This window comes from Maylandia zebra, linkage group LG10 (genome assembly GCF_041146795.1).
Source record: "Maylandia zebra isolate NMK-2024a linkage group LG10, Mzebra_GT3a, whole genome shotgun sequence".
Classification (NCBI taxonomy): Eukaryota; Metazoa; Chordata; class Actinopteri; order Cichliformes; family Cichlidae; genus Maylandia; species Maylandia zebra.
The window spans coordinates 22,243,046-22,263,977 of record NC_135176.1 but is presented as its reverse complement, the minus strand read 5'-3'; the positions used below and the strand labels follow the sequence as shown (position 1 = coordinate 22,263,977).

Sequence of the window (20,932 nt, the reverse complement as noted above, 5' to 3'; positions counted from 1 at the left end):
AGACGCAACTGATAGAGCTGTCCGAGGTTCTGATAGAGTGAGTTGCCTGGGCTCATGCCTGTAGCATATTAAACCATTCCAAGCAGATGTGTAAGACACCAAGAAACACACAATCATATCTCATCTCAATATATTAATACATTAGTGTAATTGTAATTATAACAGTCTAACACACACACACACACACACACACACACACACACACACATATATATATATATATATATATATATATATATATATATATATTCAAAACCTTAACTTGGTGCTTCCGCTTAGTGAAACCACGCATGTGTTGATCCGTGCTGCAGCAACGTGCATCAGTTCCTCTCTGACCCCAGTGTTAATCTGCATTCAGACTGAGGCTTCGCTGCCTTTCTTGGCTTCTCGATAGTGGAGCAGCTTATTTCTTGGGGCTTCGCTGTTTTGTACCAGTCTTGTAGGCCCCTGCCAGTGCTGTCGAAACGGCAACACACACGCACGAAGACGGGCGATACGAAACGAAGCTTTTCGACTCGCGTCGATTTTGTTTTGGCTGATTTCACACCGCCGCGCGCTCGCCTCCAGTCTCGATTTGCAGAACGGCTACTGCTAGCGTGCGTAATGTATCGCAGAGAGGAAACAAAGTAAATAGACGGACACGTCCATCTGCAAGAAAGAGGAGACGAAGATGGTGATGATGGCTTCGCCAAAATCAGCCTTCAAATGCTCGATACCGATGCCTTCCCTCCCGCTGAAGCTGCTTTTCTGGGTGTTTATTGTCGTGAATCACTCTACAAGGTAAGATATTAACGCGTATTTTTTCTCAAAACCACGACTGTGTTTCGGCCCGTTGGTCAGCATGTTTCAGATTTTTAACAGCAAATATAGCAGTGCCTCCATTCCAACACTGGCGTGCTATTAAGGGGATCCTGAGCCGTTGGGTAGCTGAGAGGATGTCGTTTTGTATTTAGGGGGAAAAACCGGAGCTTTCGGTGTACATGTGGCACGTTTAATTGCGGTTCCAGTTGAAGTGGAATATTGTTAATAATATTAAAATTGCCTCAGCGATACACGCATGCACATTGTATGTGTGCTACACCCTGTGTATCAATGTGTTGTTGGTGTTTTTAATTTAAAAAAAAATCCTCACAAAGATCTACAGATTGAATATTTGGCTTTGAAAAGCGAATAACAGTGATACACATTTATACGACGATACCAGTGTCTCCCTCCCAATCTGCCCCGCGTTAGATGTAGCATAGTGGCAGGCTAAGTTGAGTGAAGCTAAGGCTACATTTAGTCTGTTAAGCTGTCTTCAAGTATATTCTAAGAGTCAAAGCCTTGTTATGAACGCACTGGCCGGAGGAGGTCGAAATGGAATAGAGGCCACATGAAAACAATCGGTTGTTATAAAGGCAAACTTGAGGATAAAGAGGGAACCTTTCCTCCCACGTATTTGAAATAAAAAAATAAGCATTTCAAAATGGCAGACAATCACACAGAGAATATAAATATGAAGGCACAATAAGGAAATGGACAGCACATATGCACTGATCCTTGCCCAACACAGGCACACAACCAAAAACACCTGACATTTCTGCTTTAACTGTGGGCCGAAATTGTGTTTGTTACAAAGACAATGAAAGAGAAGAAAGAAAGCTGTGTGGCTGCTCCTGTGACGACTTCATCCCTGTATAGTGAGATAAGAATACTGGAGAGCAAGGGGATGGTTAGGCTCCTCGCATCGGTTTCCTCTTGTGCTGCTGGAGGGTGAAAAATGGAGGCAGATAAATCAACCGACGTTCAATCACCGTCATGCTGGTCAAAACCTTGGGGCTCCTTGCCCAGATCTACATTGTTAGGCCTGTGTATTTCTAATTGTCTGGAAAAGTAAAGTGGTGTATACAATGCACTTGAGTAAATGCTGCTAATCAATATGTGACCATATGCAGACACCTGTGCGGCGGTCACACTTAAAGTATGACTCAAACTATTTTAGAAGTTTCGGTCCTATGTATGGCATAATGATTAAAATGCATCCACTGACAGGAAGTAATTTATGATTCATGTATGAAAGCTCTTTTATAAGACATCAAGGTCTTTGCATGCATTCAGTATTTTGTGCTACTTTGTGACTCATTGACATTTACTATGTGTAGTGATGTCAGACTGCATCACAATACGTTAACCCAGTCAGTTACTCAGGTAGTGCAGTCAATTACTGTCACAGATCAAATTTTGCAGAACACCCTCAAGCAGAAGAAGGGGGAATTTGGTTGCAAATTCTTTGGTATTTTCTTCTATGCGTGGGTAGGTAGGTGTCAGATCTATAACCAGGATCCACTAGAAGATTTTCAGGCGAGGGATCATGGGAAGAGGGCCTCGACATGATGGAGTGATGTCAGAATGAGCAAAGTCTGGTGGTACTTACATTATGTGCCATCCCAGATGATGATTTTGCAAACTCAAGCATGTTAGGTAGCAGATGAAATTCGTTACATAAGTCTAATTTATTTATTTGCTTTATATTTTTAACCTTCTAGCATCAGTATTTATTAACTTCCTGACCTCCCACTGAAGTTGGTGGGACTTAATTGATCCATTTTGTACAGAACAAATGTAACATTATATCTCACTCAATCCATTTTGTGTGAGTGCACTTAAGGCCTGAAGAAGAAGAATGCTTGGATTAACAAAGAAAGTTGATTAAGATGTTACGTTGATCTAATTCTTGGACTAGGTGTTGTCTAGCCAGCTAATCTAAAGAAACCCTGACTATGCTGAACTTGAATGCTTCAGTTCCCAAACACTTGGTAACAAAAGAAGATTTAATAGAAGGAAATGGTAAACACGGTCCTGTCTTAACTTTCTTTAAACATGTTGCTAGCATAGTCAAAATGACCTTATAGCTTTCAGTTACATTTTAGAAAAATGGAAAGAATATATAAGATAACATTTATAACGCACACTGTGGTAATTTCTAAAGGCTTTCTGTGTTTCATTGTGGGACAAACATAAAAAGCTAGTGCCATTTATTCAGCACTGTGATTTCTAAGGCAACAAAAGCAAATTAAACTGTAAGTTGAAAGATATATTGATGCTGTCTGTTTATTCAACTAGCGCCTTTGTAGAGTTCAATTTCTGACTACAAAAATCTCTCAGGCAGACGTATTTTCTGTACATAGGATGTAATCTATGTCCATTCAATTTTTGAGCTGCTGTTAAGTATTAATAATATGGGAAACATTTCACTACACATTTTATGCTAATTGTATAAAGTAGCTGTTAGTATGTTAGTATGCCCATTGCAATTATCCCTATCTGCCACCGATTCTCATCAGTTTGTCGGTATTTTTAGACAGAATTCCATCGAATTGGAAACCTACAGTGAATTAAATGGTCTGCCAAACTGCCATACATCATCTGCTTCTTGTCACTTGGAAAGGGTCAGGAGTTTTGACAAACTGCCATGTATTCCATAATTAACATCATGTGAATTTGTGTCTTAGAATTCCTAAAAGTCAGTTCATAGCAAAGACATGTTGTCATTTTTATTTTATTTTATTTTTTCTGCCTATAGTGAAGACAGTTTGACAGGTCAGTAAAAGAAACAGGCAACACTCATGGTTACCTTTCTACAACTGAGAAACTCTGGTAGATATTGAAGTCAAAGAAATTTTGGAATAAAGGTGGGAGGGCTTAAGTTGAAGCACTTTGGCCTCCTGTTGTTATAGACACACATATGTATTTACATATATATATATATATATATATATATATATATATATATATATATATATATATATATATATACACTCACTTTTAAAGAGTCTAAATTAATAGATTTTGGCGCTTTAAGTCTCAGTCATACAGGCCTAGAGACCATGTGACAACCTCTGGTTGCTAGGGAAAAATGTGTCTTGGCAAGTGGTTGCTGGAGGTTGCTAAGTGAAATTGGTCTCAAAGACACAAAGAGGGTGCTGTACCAAAAAGCTTCTTGTAATTAGTGTGGTCACCTGTAGTTTGCATTCAGCTGCAACACAAGTTGAAAAAATGAGCAGCTTTTATTTGGAAGATTAATTCTATTTATCGTTTGAGTAACAAAAATGCAATTGCGTCGTGGTTTTCAGTGTAGCGTGATATACCTCAATGGACTAGAAAAATAAACATTTAGTGTCTTGGCCAGCGTGACTCAGGCCTTAGCTGTTGGTTTCACAGACAGACAGCAACAATCACAGTCACAGAATACAAATTTTTCCCGCTGTACTTGTGTTTGCCATGGAGCCAACAACTGGTTTCTAGGCCTGTGTGACTGGGATTTAACTTAATGTAAGTGAAATTATTACAGAAACGGCTCATTATATTCGCCCACTGATCAAAATCTATTAATATGCTCTAATCTTTGTAATGTGGTTTACAGTGGATTGGTCTGTAAATAGATTGGTTGTATTAGGATCCCAGAATGCAGTTAAGTAGAGCAGTTAAATCCTGGTAATTGGATGTTAATATTACAGCATGTGAGTAACACAACTTCAGTTGTTCATTTATTTAAATTTCCAGGTTGATTAAAGGAAAAACAAAATATAATATTTGAAACGTTTAGAGCCATATGATTTGTCAGTAAAATATCATTACTAACAAAATACAACTGTATATTTTTTTCTTTCATTAAAGGTAGAGTCTGTGAAAAGTGTTGCATCAACAACATCATGTACAGAAGAGTTTGTTGTGTTGTTGCCAAAGGTGCAAGATAAATTTCATGTTGAGTAATAAGGATCATGAAGGTTCATTAGATCATGCTGCTTTATTGGCTGCAGTTTGGAACATATGTGGTAGAGTGATAAACTGGATGAGGTCGAAAGCTGCTTATACTGCTGATATTACTGATATTATTGTTCTTGGACCCTCTTGTGAATATGTGAAACTGCAGCAGAGGATACTTCACTATTGCTTTGCATGAAACTTGAGATGAGAATTTAATTGAAATTCCAATACTGTCGTTACCACAGTCAATACCAGCACAATTATTGAAGTGCACATGCATAAGTAAGAACCCAGATATACACATGCAGCATGCATGTGCAGGCACTAACACGGGGCTCTCTGTGGACCTTCAGGTACAGAATTAATAGGCAAACCCTTAGATCTGCCTGTAGTGAGGAACACATGGCTCTTCCTTTGATCTACTCATATTTGGAACATTTCCATATACACAGAGATATTCTGTGAGATGAATACAGATGATTAAATTGCAGCAATCTGAAAAACTGCATACTCTATCTATCTATCTATCTATCTATCTATCTATCTATCTATCTATCTATCTATTAGGGGTGCAACAATATTCGTATCGATATTGAACCGTTCGATACAGTGCTTTCGGTTCGGTACGCATATGTATCGAACAATACAACATTTGTAATTTATTTTATCAATTTTCCTTCTGACGATGCTGTCTGTGTTGAGCGCTCAGTGAATCTGTGTTCGACTACTCCGCCTAGGCTGCACTGTCCAGCGCAGATCCACTGAGCGCTCAACACAGACAGCATAGTCAGAAGGAAGAGCGCAGGGCACCTCCCCCACCCTCATTCAGTTCTGGCGTTTGGAATTATTTTGGTTTTCATGTGACGTATGACCCTGAAGGTAAGCGAGTCATGGACTAAAGTAAAACAGTATGTTGGATGTGCCATGCAATGCTCAATTACATTGGTGTGAACTAGTGTGCTAGCGCAGTTAGCTCGTTAACGTGTTGGCCGTCTAGCCCCATGCACGGAGCGATCGGCGGTAGCTCGTTAACGGAGATTTGCCGTGTTGTGGCGTTAAGGTCATTTCAACGAGATTAACCTGAAAGCACTAGTGGGAACACGACGAATATGACTGCACATTTACGCCGACATCATCCTAGTGCAAAGACAAGTGGAAGCAGACAAAAAAAAGCAAGCATGCTACTAACTTTAGCCGAGTCATTTAGACAGCTGTTAGCACATGATTCTCCTTATGCTGCTGAGAATATAGCCCAGAAGTCTAGCTTTTATTTTGGAAAGAGCCATTTCTCTGTAATAAACTCTCTTTTCCAAAGATGAGTGATTCCTCAATCAGATACAGGGCTCGCAATATCGCTAGCCCGACGTCCCGGAGCTAGCGATTTTTTCAGTCGGGCTACCAAAATCTATCTCTGCCCTGCCCGTCGGGCTATTGTAGGAAAAATATATGTCAATGCTTTTGCATTCTTTCAGAAATGTAGCTGGGTAATTATGTCATTGGCATCGGTGAGCCACTGTCAATATGTGACATATTGAAGTCGCGTTTGAATTTGCGCTTGTTTTTTTGCTTTCACTTTGCAATCGTGCGAACTGTGTGTATAGAGAGCGACAGCACTGATCTGTGAGTGATGATAATTTGTGCACCAATTCCTCTGACATCGTCTTATTAATCGTTAGCTTACTATGCAAACATGACAAGTGAAATCTCCCGCAGCAAGCTTAAACATGTGAGAGGTTGATCGCGCAGAGAATCGCTGAGCTTATGTGAGTGAGTGTGTAAAAGCATTTCAGTTCTGCTGAGCCAAATAAGACAGGTCAGGGTGAAGAAGTGACAGCCAAAGAAAAGCTTACCACAAAACGGAGAAGTTATGACAAATCAGACTATAAGGCAAAAAGAAAGTGCAGCTTTATGGTTTCATGGACAAAAGAATTTCTGTGGCTGCAATATGACGAGCTAAATAACCAGGGCTGCACATAAGTGGTCCGCAGGTGCGCATTCGCTGTCAAAATAAAAAACACGCACAAGGGTTAGGGTTAAATTTAAAAACTGTACTTTTGAGTTAAAATATATATTTATAATTTTAATAAATGACAAATTAAAAATGCATGAACATTTTTTTGTATCGAAAAAATATCGAACCGTGACACCAAAGTATCGAACCGAACCGAACCGTGAATTTTGTGTATCGTTGCACCCCTACTATCTATGGTAGATATCCCATTCTTCTGTTTTGGTAATATATGGCTCTTAATGGTATCTAATGTAGGAGGACTGCTGTTCAAAACATTAGTCACACCCAACTGAAGAACACAAGAAAGCCATCAGTGCTTCTACCCTTGTGTTCTACCATGTTTTTTTCATTCTTTCTCATTCTTTACTATTTTATTCAGACATCTCCCCATCTAAAGCCTCGTTGAAAGCTCACAAATATTTCAAGGTTGCTTTTCTGGTCTGTTGGCCATCTCCTTGATCTAATCCAGCTGTTGCTAGAGGTGCCCAAGTGATCCCGATCTGTGATGGTATGAGGATTAGAGCCAAGAGAGGAAGTGTCCAACCATTTAGGTATCTTCTCATCTACTTTCTTATCTGAAACTCCCTGTTTTTTTTTTTACTAAATCAGTATGTATATATAAAAGGAAGTGTTGATAAATATTCAGACATAAAAATAAATTATTTAGACATAAGACCAGTAAAACATCATTAAAAGACACACATAAAAACAGAATAGGCTGAAGGCAAAAAAATTGTCTGAAATCAATTTTAGACCAAAATGTTTTTGTGTGCTTATTTTCAAAGCACTCGGCTTTAAAGCAGATTATATATGTTTCTTTGGGACCCTTTTGAACACCTAATATGATATAGGTCAAGTATGTATTTGTAGAGAAGCTAAAAGGTTTTTGTATAGTTTTGCTGCAGTATTTACACAGATCTTCATTGACATTCTTATTGGCCTGCTAATCTCAGGAAAACCTGACCACCAAACTGCATTTCTTTATGTATTCTTTTCCTTCATGAACAAAAACCTTCTGGAGGGCAGTCCAACCACTGATTGTATAATGAACTGCTGTCTTGGTAAATCACACACTAATTACATACAGATTGTGCTCACACAAATTGAATGAAAAGATGTAGTGCAAATTTAGCTTGTGCTTGTATGCCTATAAATCTGCCCTGTGATCTCTTTCACCAACATGCCTCTTCTCTGTTCTTCTCTGTTCTTCTCTGTATGTTACTTACATATCTTCATCTTGCCCACTGGCAGTAAAAATCTTATCTTTTATTTTAAAAATGCGTGTTAATGGAAGGTCTTTTGAAGTATAGGATGTTGTAAGCTGATTAATTGTCCCTTTTATATTACATTAAGACTGCTTTTGTTTTAGTAATATAATTTACCAGGATCATACTTTGGTGTTGGATAGAAGGGAAAGCATTTACAGCTCAAGTGTGGTGGTATATGTGATATATGTGATAAGTCTGAGGTGAGAAAGTAAACTCTGGAAAAATGTCCTGTCCTCACATATATTTGGGCTCCTTAAAACCAGCTTTTCTGACAGATTCCCTTGTTTGAATTTATTCATTGTTTCTATAGAATCACTGACCTGAAAATTAAAGGAGAGTTTTAGCTGTTACTGGAAAAAAATACAGCAAAAGCACACACAAATCTTACACGTACTTACATTTAAAAAGAAAATATTTTGCAGATGGTATTATCGTTGTTAGACAGTTGTTGGCTTTAGTTTGTTTTTGTCCTTCATCACATACTCAATGCATAGTTGTATCCATTGCTAAAAAGAAAAAATAAAGTCATTTGAGGTTTAGTGTAACTGACTTAATGGTCAAATTTCAATAGAAATTTACTTTCATCCCTTAAGAATCTGTCACACAGATTTTGTTTTTTCCTGATTGGAAGAAAACAAAATGTTATATAAGTGAGTCATCATTACTTAATTGATTATTATTTATTTAGGTTACAACTGTCTGAACTATGGTGAGTTGGTATTACTAATACTAACAAGGTTGCTAACTATCAAACTGCAATATTTTAAACATGAACATCATGTCTTGATAGGGACAGAGTGTGAACAAGGCTTCCAGGAAGACTAAATAAATGATTAAAGCCAGTGCCACACGGGATTGTAGCTGTCATATACTTTTATATATTATCTTAGCTGCACATATCTGTATGACCCTCGCTTCATCTTGAGGTCACAATTAATATTTTTTTCCAACAAGACTGAGAACAGCAAAATTATGGCAAAAGCAGATCTGCATTTATGAATGCGTTCATACAAATTCAATTCTTTTCACATCAGATATCAGAAAGCAAGCAGTCTGTTTGTACTCCGAGTTGTCTGATCTAAATGCTGCCTTAAACTGCCTTAAAATATCAAATATATTCAAAATATCTCATAAGGGTATTGAAAATATATGTCTATAGAAATATGTTTTTCCAAATAGTAAGTGAGCTAACAGATTTTACAGTGAGAACAAATGAAACTGAATGTCATGAAAGTTTAAGAAATGAGGCATTTGCCTACACGGAGGACACGCCTTGTATTTGTTCTTTTATTTAACTATGCAAGTACTTTGTTACACAAAAAATACCAGGAACGAAAGAAAATATTAAATCAATCCTTTAATCATTAAAATACCTTTCTCTTTCTGTCTTTCTCACCTAAAGATTTCTGCTTTAAAAAAAACCCCACATGGGAAACCACTGGGAAAGAATCTACTTTGTATCCCTTCAAAAGAATTTGCTGATTATATGCATTTTTTTACTCTCTCCCTTGCAGCTCCGTCCAGAGTGATGACGATGATGAGGTGTCTAACAAGACGTGGGTGCTGACTCCCAAAGTGTATGAGAGTGATGTCACACACATCCTAAACAGCCTACTAGATGGATATGACAACAAACTCAGACCTGACATCGGAGGTGGGCGCTGATTTTTCACAGATAATATGTTTAGTCACAGAATCATAAAGATATCTGGCAAAATTTGTAATTAGAGCTATTCAACAACGAGTCAACAGTACTTAGGCTTAGGTTTTGGGTTAAGAGTTATAATAAAAGTGACTTGTGTTACACTGATGTTACTGTAGACCGAAATGTATAACCTACTGAACCAGGTCTAGATTTGTAAGAGTGGTTGCACAAAGTTTCATTAACAATCCAGAAACAAAGACCTTTAAATGAAGTAGCTGGCAGTGTACTAAACACAAACCAGACAAACACACTTATAACCTCTGTTTAACAACAGAATTAGCCTTATGAATCATTGAATACATAATTCATAATAAAAAAAATAGATTTAGATGTAGTTATAATTATTAAGTCAATTTTCAGTAAAACAAAGCATTCATTTTCTGGTTCACTCATAAAAAGCACAGCCATTTCAAACATAATAAATAGATAATGAAAGTAAAACTTCCTTGCTATAGTCTTAAAATTTCAGTAGTCTTTAGAAATTGTGAAAAAACACTGTTGAAGCTTTATACCAGCTGTCTTTTTTTTCCGAGACCCTTACTTCTCTTAAAAAATGCACATGCATGCAGTACGGTCAGGGAAACTGTCACCATCCTGCAAGCCTGTAGACAGCTATCTTACTCTCTGGAGTCTGACAGACAGCTGAGCAGGACTCCTTGTCTGCAGAAGCCTATCACGTCCATCTGCAAGACCAGATAAGGGAGATACTCAGTATCTTTGAATACTCGATTAATGTGTCAGTGGTTTCCTGGGAAACTCAGTTAAAGTCAGAAATAGTGTTGAAGTGACATAGTGTCAAATAATAAAGCTGCACCAGTCTACATGGTACTATAAAAATTTGCTTGCTCACCCACTATAATATTCATACACATTTGGCACTGTCCAGTGCTGTATTCAGGCAAAAAATGACAAGGATAGTTTATAAAAATCCTTTACTACTTACTTCTCTGCTTTGTGAAAGCTTATACCATCATTAAGCAATTTTGTTGCAACAAAAGGCCATAGTCCATTGTGACAGATGGAATACAGCACCAGAAAGATTTTGACCTAATTTCAATCATAACTTTATTAAGTATGACTAATGAATTGACCTAAATGATAAATTTATTCTGCGCATGAATGTAGCAGAGTAATGTTGATGTAGCATCAGCAACAAATCCTTTACATTAGTCTGTATTCATGTTTTCCTGTATACGATGTACATTATTATACGTATTTTACAGTATATTTAATACCACCTATAAAGTGACAGGTTTTATGAGGGATGGTCATTATTCTTGATACTTTGAAAGTGGGTCTGTGCTATAAATTGAAGAGCAGCTTAGATGTGCTTGAGGTGAAGCTGCAACCAAGAGAGCCGCTGCTTAGCTGGGCGGCTGGCTGCCACAGTCTTAGCCATCATCTTCAAATGTTCTGTGATCTTGCTCTCTCAGCGCTAGTCTTCCAGCTGCCACCAAGTTACACATCTACACAGGGGATATAATTAACTGGCTGTACTGTCATCTGAGCCAACAACCAACCAGTCATACCAAAGCAAAGTGAAGTTTCTACTCCACTTCTCAGAGCTCTCAAAGTTGTGGATTTAGATTAATTGCTGATTGTGCCATAGCTTCCATCGGAAGTCCATCGTGATGCTGATTTAATTTTAATGGGACTAGAGTGTATTGTATATAAAGAATTGAAGCAATCGGACTGTGAGACAGAAAAAATGGTCTAAGACTCTTAGAGGCGATCAGGGTTTTTTAAAGATCCACTAATATGGAGAACAGAAGCAAGGACTTAGAGTTGTTGTACACTAAGCTAGATGATGTTAGGCTTCAGCTCTAATGGATTGGCTTGTTTTATATTGTTACCAGGAGGAAGTTTTGAATTTTAGGAAGACAATAAAACATTTATTTTTATATCAATGATATATTTTAGGACTGGGCAATATGACCCAAAATTCATATCTCGATATTCTTTAGCTGGATGGCGATATATGATATATATCTCGATGTTTTGTTTTTTTTTGTTTTTTTTTTTAATTCAAGTGTTTATTGAAGTTATGCAAAAAATAAAATGAGATGTACAGTATTTGATGGCATCCTTTGTTCTTAGACTCATATATACAGTAGTCTGGATGACCGCCATCACTTCAAGTTCTTTTTCTTCACATAAGTATGAATAAAGCCATAAAGTAAAAACAAAAAGAGAGTTCTTAGTCACACTGTGTCCCAGATGTCACACAGGCACTTTTATTAACATACAGCGTAGATGTACATGAAAAAATGACTAAGAAAAAAATTTTCAGCATTTATTAAATAATAATGCTCCATAAATTAAATAAAACAATGTTGTTTTTGTGCATAACAAAAAGCTCACAATTGTGCAGTCAAAATCTAAATTAAAAGACACTGAGCATAGTAACAAAGACAGATTTCGCAGCTGCTCTGTTCCCAACTTCTACTGCGTGACTGACAGCCTGGAGTTTGAAATCCTCTTTGTAACCACGTCTCTGAACAGGTGCCATTTGTGGTCCTTAAACACACACAATACGGTAATTTTACGTTGAAGTACAGTACGTACTAAAACATTTTTTGACAGATTGCTGAGCGCCTTGTACCACATAAAAGCGGTTCGCGGTCAGTAACCACAACCAGAACTCATACATAAGGCGCACTGTCGAGTTTTGGGAAAATGAAAGGATTTTAGGCCGTGCAGCCTCGTGCATGGGGCTGAATGGCGTTAACGTGCGAGCGCTGTTAGCTCATTAGCTGATCTTGTTGTTGCCTGCAGGTGAAGCGATGGGGGAGGGGGAGTTACAAAAGTGGACGAAGGAGAGGCAAACTCGCGGCTCCACAAGTATAATTATAACCTGACATAGACTATATTGATATGAACAATATTGTCACATCTCATATCTCGTATAAAAATATATCGATATATTTAAAAACTCGATATATCGCCCAGTCCTAATATATTTTTTGTTAGTCCCAAAATTTGATGTTTTTTTAAATTTATGATTATATATGTCCCTTATGATTTCATTGATATATCCCGCCCCACTTATTTACAGGTAACAATATTTGAGACCATTGCATATGTGTCTCATTGTTTTGCATGCATGTGTTTGTGTTCATTCACGTGCAAACAATGTCAGTAGGGTGGGAGTGCAACACACATTTATGTTTGCCTTTGAGGGACATGGGAAATGGATGCAAACCTGCACTCACTTCCTCAGTCTCTCTCTCACACTCACTAAAGCTCCTACATCAAACCTTGAGGGTGGTTGAGTTTTAACCTGACTGTCCTCTAAGACATAGCAGCCAGTCATCCATGAAGATTAGATAGCAACATGTACAAGTTGATTCAGGCTACCTCAGAGGCTCTAGCAGAGAATGTATGTCCATTTGACACCAGCGTTCTTGTCTGGTCCCTGGCTGCCTAACTTGCTAACTCAGGAAAGGCAATTAGGCAACAACGGTAAAACATAAAAAGTGGTATAACTGCAGGTGCAAAAGAAGATAGATACATGCAAAACTAGTGCATGCAAAGGTTTTCATTCATTGTAAAATATATATTTGTTTTGTGAAAAATGATATCAACAGTGAATACATAGAGAATGATTGTGGGGTTCTCAGAAACCAGTTTGATGTGGAAGTTGCCCATGTATTCTTAGTCTAAAGAAAGGAGGTCTGAACATTTATAACACTGAAATAATCTAGGTTCAACTCCTTGTTGTCAGCTAAGGAACCTGCAAAACCTTCAGGTTTTATAGGTTCTTTGAGTTCTTCCCATAAACTTTGATGTAAGGTTGGATGCATGTTGCATAGCTTCTGTGATGGATAGAATCATCTACCTTAAATAATGTATTATTGAGTACTCATGGTGTTTGTTTTTCCCCATTGGTTTGAAGAAGATGTTGCAAATTCAAAGCCTGACAAAGATCCACATCAAAATATTCAATTTTCAACAAACTTGGTGCTGACTGTGTAGATGACCTGTTTTCCAGGTGTGAATTAAACAACATGTTCATGTTTCTCCTCTCACTGCCATCTAACTGAACACTGATATTTTCCAAACACTTTCTATTCACACTTTCACAGCAAAGGGAATCGTCGCCTTCTTTTTCCCTTTGATGGTGACATATAAAACAATCTAACCCTTCTGGAAAATTTTGTGCTACCATATGAAAGATAATTTTTACCCTCTAAAATGTTTTTTCCTGTTCTTCATTGCAGTCAAGCCAACAGTGATCCACACAGACATGTTTGTCAACAGCATTGGACCAGTGAATGCCATCAATATGGTAAGTGAATACATTTTTATTGTTAATTATTGTGAAGCTGGTAGAGAGTGCTTTAGTATGCGTAAGTCTTTAGTGTCATTGTAGTCTAGCATTATGATTAAATTAAGTACATTTTATTTATCTCTAATAGTAAGAAATTAAAAAGAAAGAAATATTGAGTTATAAAAGATTTTTATTTTAAATTTAATCAAGCAAATACAAAAGAGTTAACATATTGCAGTTGAACACCTCATATGTCTAAATAAGACAAAACATTATAACAGGTAACAATTTTGTGTTGCTCAGCATGCATGCCAGATCTCACGGCAGTATATTTGAATATGACTGTGTGCACTGGCAAATCCTGACATATTCTGGATTTGTACATGCCAAGAATTGCATCTGAGTCAACTGTCAAAGCTTTTTGTGTTTTGTTCAAGTAAATATACTTAATTTGTTATTTTCTTTGGGTCTGGTTTAAAGGCAAGGGCTTTTTTTAAAAAAATTTCTATCATATCTGTTATGATTGTGAATCACGAATTGCTGCTAAAACCATGATACCGTAGCTTTGCTAAATGTATTTCTGTTAACCAATAGCAGTAGTTCATGAATGTTTCTAATGCAGTTCAGTATTTTTGTTTGTTTGTTTGTTATGCTATATACAAAAGTTCTAAAACACTGGGACATCATAATGTTTTCTCAAAAAAAAAAAATCTGTTCATTATTCAGTGTCATAAATCCTATAACAGCGGGGAAGATTGTGGCTATATTTCACATTCGGTGAGATATTGACTTCACACTAATCTTCAGTGGCCCTTTATTTAATCCGATATCACAATAAAGCGTGTAATAGACATGTCGGCCCACCGTGTCCATTTCACACTTTGCCTCTCCAAAACGTGAAATGTACATGCATGCAGAAGTTGCAGCTGAAGAAGATAATTTATTTCAAGCCAACATGAAAATAATCACAGGAAAGTGTTTAAACAGACATTATCCTAGCTTAATCGATTCTGGTGATTAAAGGACCCTGGAATGTACTTCATATGTTTTTACTCACTACAGATTTTGTGGCTTTAAATGTATTATTTCCCCTTGATGGTAATGCAGTTTCTGCATGCAGTAATGCGACTTGTGCACGTGTGTCCATTTCACATTTTGGAGAGGCAAACCGTGAAATGCACGGTGGACCAGTGTGTGTCTATTACACATTTTGTCATAATACTGGGTTGCTATATTGCTTTTCCTTAAAGTTTGATACTGTTTACTGTGTGTGTGTGTGTGTGTTTGTGTTATAATGATATTTTTCTTATGATCTTATGTGAATTTAATGATAATACAGAATAAAACGAATAGAATTGTGTTTTTTTTTAAGTACTTTGTTACTTGCCAAGACAAGTCCGTCCAACATGAGACGCATTACTCTTACACAATTTCACATTTCTGTCAGCCAACATGTGTGGGAGAGCTTCTCAACTTCCAAAAATCCCTTTGCTGGATTCTTAGAAGGAAGTTAGAGTGGAAAAAAAAATGTTTGAAATGCTGAATGTTCACTGATTCATATTGGTGACCCCTTAATGCAGAAGTAACAACAAAGTAGGGAAGCGTGGTCTAGAAGGAGGAGATTGATCCTCCTTGTTATCATTTCATGACATGAGCAATCTGTTCTACACTGTGATGCCATTCCATTTTGGTAAGTAGCTAAAACACCCACTCCGCTCTGGCTAAAGTGATGGAAGAAGAGATGCAATGATGGTATCAGTTAGAAAATGTGTGCTTATACTCACATTAGGAAGTCTGCGACCATGCCTGGCTGTGCTTCTATGAAGAGGGCATTTTGACATGAAAGGTTGACTGATTGCCTCGCATTCATATGTAATACATGTGCTTGGGCCAGTCATTTCACACTATAACATGACAAATGTTGTTAGGTTGGTAGTTTTTCTGAGGAGCACAGAGTACTCTGATTGTACGGGGGTGTGAATCTTGGCATGAATACAGTTTTGATTTCTTATTTATGCAGTAGGAATCTAAGATGGCTAAGTAACAAGTTATAAGGGACAGTATAACAGATGGAAAGAGGTCAAGGTCTGAAAAATAAAAAGAATGAATGATACATTGCTGCTTTGTAGCCGCTGCACCTGAACATTTCTGAGCTGCTTTTAGAGCTGTTTGAATACTAAGAAGAATAAAAAGTTCCCAGGCCTTGAAAGATCCCAGACTATTTATGTTTATCATGCTCAGTGGGGCGCAGATGAAGATCCTCGAAGATCCTAAGTCATTCAGCCTTTCTCTTATCATTGTATTTGTACTGTCTGTCTGTCCCTTGTGATAAAAAGGGCTGCTGAAAGGATGGGAATTCTGCCTTGTGAAAATGTTTTTCAAATCTCATTTGGAACTCTTTGGCAAGGATTTAGACTTTATTGTTGGGATAAGCTTTGTCAGAAAGTTAATGCCTCTATGGCCTCTTACACACAAATCCCCAGATTTTTTTCTCTCCTGCTGTACTTCACTTTGAACCTCAGCGCTGAGCCTATCCAAATAACAAAATAAATAACACAGAATGATAGCTCTCTCTTTCTCTCTATTTAATGTTTCACCTAACGCTACACCTGTCACGTTTCACCTATTGCTCTTCTTCTTCTCCCAGAGGTGTATTGCCTATGCTTTCCTCCATATAGTGCGTATGTTCCAACACAGCTGGCATAGTGTCACCGCACTGAATAGGAGACAGAAGGTTTTGTCAATGCCCAGGACAAAGTGCTGCCGAGGCAGCAGGTTATAAGGTCGGGTAATACTTCAGTCGAACAATGGGGGTTATTAATTGCCCCGTTGAACATTTAATTTTCAGGTTGAGGGCGTCAAGCTGGTCTTTTTTCAACAGTGCTCTTTAGCTGCGACAAAAGCACTTCCCGGCCTGAAAAGACACCATCTCCTTTAAGAAAATTGTATGCAAATGCATTTCAGCGTTAAGTTTCCTCTGGCATAGAAAAGTTCCCTCGAGACAGAAAAAAGTTCTCTTTGAGCCCACATTTTTAATTTGGTGTTATAGCATCTCACAGTTTGAAGCTGCATGTTGTTGACAGCGCTAGATGAAATCTTTTATCAGACCTTTATCTGTTGTGTAATGTGAAGCATGTTCAGTTTTTCTGAAGTAAAACTGAACACGACAGTTTGAGTGAAACTGCGTTTTGTGTCGTTAGGAATACACCATCGACATCTTTTTTGCTCAGACCTGGTACGACAGAAGATTAAAATTCAACAGCACAATGAAGGTTCTACGTCTCAACAGCAACATGGTTGGAAAAATATGGATCCCAGATACTTTCTTTCGCAACTCAAAGAAGGCCGATGCCCACTGGATCACCACACCCAATCGCATGCTCAGGATATGGAATGACGGCAGAATACTTTACACGCTGAGGTAAAACGTCAGTGATGCTGGAGCTTCTGATTTGCATGTTTCTCATTCATCTACAACTGACAGATTTATTAAAGTGAATTTTGGAATCTTTGACACCAGCTTAATTTTATCACACTGAATTATTTCTATTATTTCATAATTTATTTATCATTTGTACTTAGTGTTTCATTATTCTGAGTCTTTGGCATTTTGGATTTTGTTCTCTTAGTATTTTGTTATTTTCATTTCTCATTTTCATATGTTGCCTTTAAGCTTCCTAATATGCACAGAGGCCTTAACCTGCATGTAAGGACATTCTACATAAGTAATCTTTACACTGATTATCCTGAACACGCCTTGGGAAATTTTAGCTTCCTGCTTGTTATGGTTAACATTAATTAATGTACAGAAAAATCCATTGTGTTGAATGATTCAGAAAATTGCCTTTTGAGATGGAGGAACACCTGCTTTGGCATGCAGCTTAAAAAAAGCCTTTTAATTTTACATCAGCGTTCAATAGTTTAATTGCTTTAATTTGTCTCAAACCATATAACTCACAATGTTTCTGACTGTAAAACCATGAAACTAACGCATGCTATATGTAAAATAGGTTGATAGATCAAAAATAAATATTTGCACTGACACCACGATACATCAGTAGTGATAATAAGAGAGTAAGTGAAGTCTTCCGGACTCAATCGAGCTGTGATGGATGTTTCCCTATGCAGAACACTGCCTCTCCACTTCATTAATTTAGGGGACTCAGAACTTAACCACTGGTTGTTAATTAGGATGGCCGCTGTGATTCGGTGCACAATGATACAAGACAATAGAGAGTGCGTGGATGGGTAAAGTCATTTAAGGTTATTCTCTCATTAAGAGGAAGTTTAATGACTTCTCCTTCAAACTTCCTCAGGTGTGAAAAAGAACTGTAGCTGTAAAAAAATAAAAAATTTTGAAATTGTAATTAATAATTTCTTGTGTCGTTTATGATAAGGATTAGCGGTTGGTGTGAGCTACCCTTTTTGTAGAATTTTCACATAACAAAATAAAACCAATAATGCCAAAATGTACCAGACTTCGTCTGAAATGAACAATATGACATAAAACAAAACCCATCCCTGGTGACCTGGTGATTAGACTGAAAAATTTGGTTTTATATAGAGTATTGTACAACATATTGCATTTTTGTGTTCATGGAGCTAAATTTCATCTCTCTGCAGGTTGACCATCGATGCCGAGTGCCAGCTTAAACTGAACAACTTCCCTATGGATGAACACTCGTGCCCCCTGGAGTTTTCAAGCTGTAAGTCTGACCATATGCTGAAACCCTACTGATTTACCCCTCCCTGTCTTCGTCTTCTCAAACAAACACACACAAACGCAGCAAGGCCCTAAACACGTCACATGTGAGCAAAGACTAAATTTAAGCAGTGATTATCCAACAGACCAAATCAAGGAATTAACGCTGGAACCATTTAAGATTTTCATTGGGAGCACTCCAGTTACCTAAAAGAAGGCACATGAGTCATGTGTGTATTTATGTAAATAGGAAAGGAATTATGGATGTAGAATATGTAAAGTATGCTTTAATGTAACTGGTTAGGTCTAAGATTGGTAAAAAGCAACAACAGCCTTTCAATTGAAAGCAAGTGAAACCTTATGAATGTGTTAGAATGTGGAATAAATGAACAACAAGATTCAAAAAACCATTCAGGCATTTATTTATTCAAGCCAAAGGCACTATTCATTTATTTTCCTGAAACCTGTCAGTATTGTTCTAAAAGACATTTTAAAAAGTAACACAAGTCCAAACGAGTTAGTCATTCCATGTTAGGACTGGACAGGGGTAAGTTATCTGCTGAAGTCACAGTGGATATATGGAGAGACACACCAGGGGATACTCTCCAGAGAAAATGATTCCTAAATAGCTCCACTTCACAAGAAAGCAGACCTAAAAACGGAACACAAGCCTTCATTTAAATTTGATGAAAGCTATGGATGTTTTTCAGAACTTTGATGTACAGTATGAGCTCAATCTCAGAAGCAGCAGATGGATTAGTGTGCCGCACTTTGCATTCACATTTTATGAACATTTTATGTGCCACAAAGCAACAAAGCATGGTCGATTTTCCAGCGCAACCTCTTTTGCGGCGATTTTGACTGTAGTCAGCCGAGATCAGGCCAAACTTTTTTGCTTCAGGACTTTTCAGACACACAGAGCAGAGTATATTGTTTCAGTTTGCTGTATATTGCATTTTAGTATTTGGATTACAGCGGCTTTTATGACAGCACAACTAGGCCCAAAGTGAATTCATAGGAGCATTATTGTTCCAGCTTATCAAAAGAAGTCTGAATCAATAATGTGTCCTGAATGCATTACCAGTAAAGATGAAGTCTGCCAGCCTCTGTGGCTGTAATGTGGGAAATGGGCAGCACCTTTCATCCCCCTGCTCCTCTAAGGTCAGACATTACTGGATGTCTGAGAGCACTTTAGTGATAAAATCATCGCAAGTTTGCTCTGAAAGCAGTTCATGTGCATTATTCAGACTACTCCCTCATCTGCTACACACAGCTCATCACTAGACTGAAGACTGTACTAGACTGAAATTTAAATAGAGCTGAAAGAACACCCAACTTTAACACCCATACTGAGGGACAGACTCTTACTGTGAGATGGTAAGAACACAAATTCGATACTCACATACATGATTTAATTATGAAAATGCATCTGTTTGTCTAAGTGACTCAGCTGTACTCTATTAAGATTGTTGTTATGATTTGTATAAAAGAGGATGTGCTGGAAGTAATAAAATTATAGAAATCCAACTTATCGCCAGCTACAGAGCTGTGTTGTAATCTTTGCTTTTAAGTGATGTTAGTGACAAAGACGTTTTCGCCCCACAGATGGACTGGATATTTTGTCAACATGTTGTGCTGGAGTCTGTTATATAATGTTTCTTTCATGAAACATTTTATTTGCAAGCTTGCCGACTTGGTGGACACGGATTACTCTAAAATAAAAGACAGCATAGCTATGCAGTCGAGTCTTGAGCTTCTCTCCTGCCTTTAATGAGTTTGAAGTAATCTCCATGTCCTCCCTTTTTCAGATGGCTACCCCAGGGAGGAGATTGTGTACAAGTGGAAAAGGAGCTCAGTGGAGGTTGGGGACATTCGCTCCTGGAGGCTCTACCAGTTCTCCTTTGTGGGCCTGAGGAACACCTCTGAGATTGTCAGGACTGTGTCTGGTAAGAAAATAAGCTGCTGAAAAATTCTAATTAAAACTCTCTTTTATTCAGTTAGGACAGTCAGGGTTTCTCTAGCATGTGAGGACTGCAAGTCAAGCACCCATCATAAATCATGATCAGTCTTTACCCAGCATAGGTAATCTCTCATGTGACGTGCAGTAGAATTTCATACATAAAAACCTTTGAATGCATCAGTGTTTTTATTTGGCGGACACATCTATACATCGTATTACCATAGAAAGTTAATCATTCCCACAGAACCACCACTCTTTGTCCTTGACTGA

The 20,932-nt window shown here is 37.7% G+C and overlaps 1 protein-coding gene across 2 annotated transcripts in view; it reads left to right on the top strand.

Annotated features, from left to right (window-relative positions):
* Nucleotides 1-303: 303 nt before the first annotated feature.
* gabrg2 (gamma-aminobutyric acid type A receptor subunit gamma2) overlaps nt 304-20,932 on the top strand; it is a 49,228-nt gene continuing 28,599 nt past the window's right edge. For both annotated transcript variants that reach the window (XM_004550379.3, XM_004550378.3), the window contains exons 1-6: nt 304-780; nt 9,540-9,679; nt 13,951-14,018; nt 17,201-17,421; nt 18,624-18,706; nt 20,511-20,648. In XM_004550379.3, the coding sequence (XP_004550436.1) occupies nt 671-780; nt 9,540-9,679; nt 13,951-14,018; nt 17,201-17,421; nt 18,624-18,706; nt 20,511-20,648 (760 nt within the window). In that variant the 5' untranslated portion in view covers nt 304-670. The remainder of the gene's footprint in view (nt 781-9,539; nt 9,680-13,950; nt 14,019-17,200; nt 17,422-18,623; nt 18,707-20,510; nt 20,649-20,932) is intronic.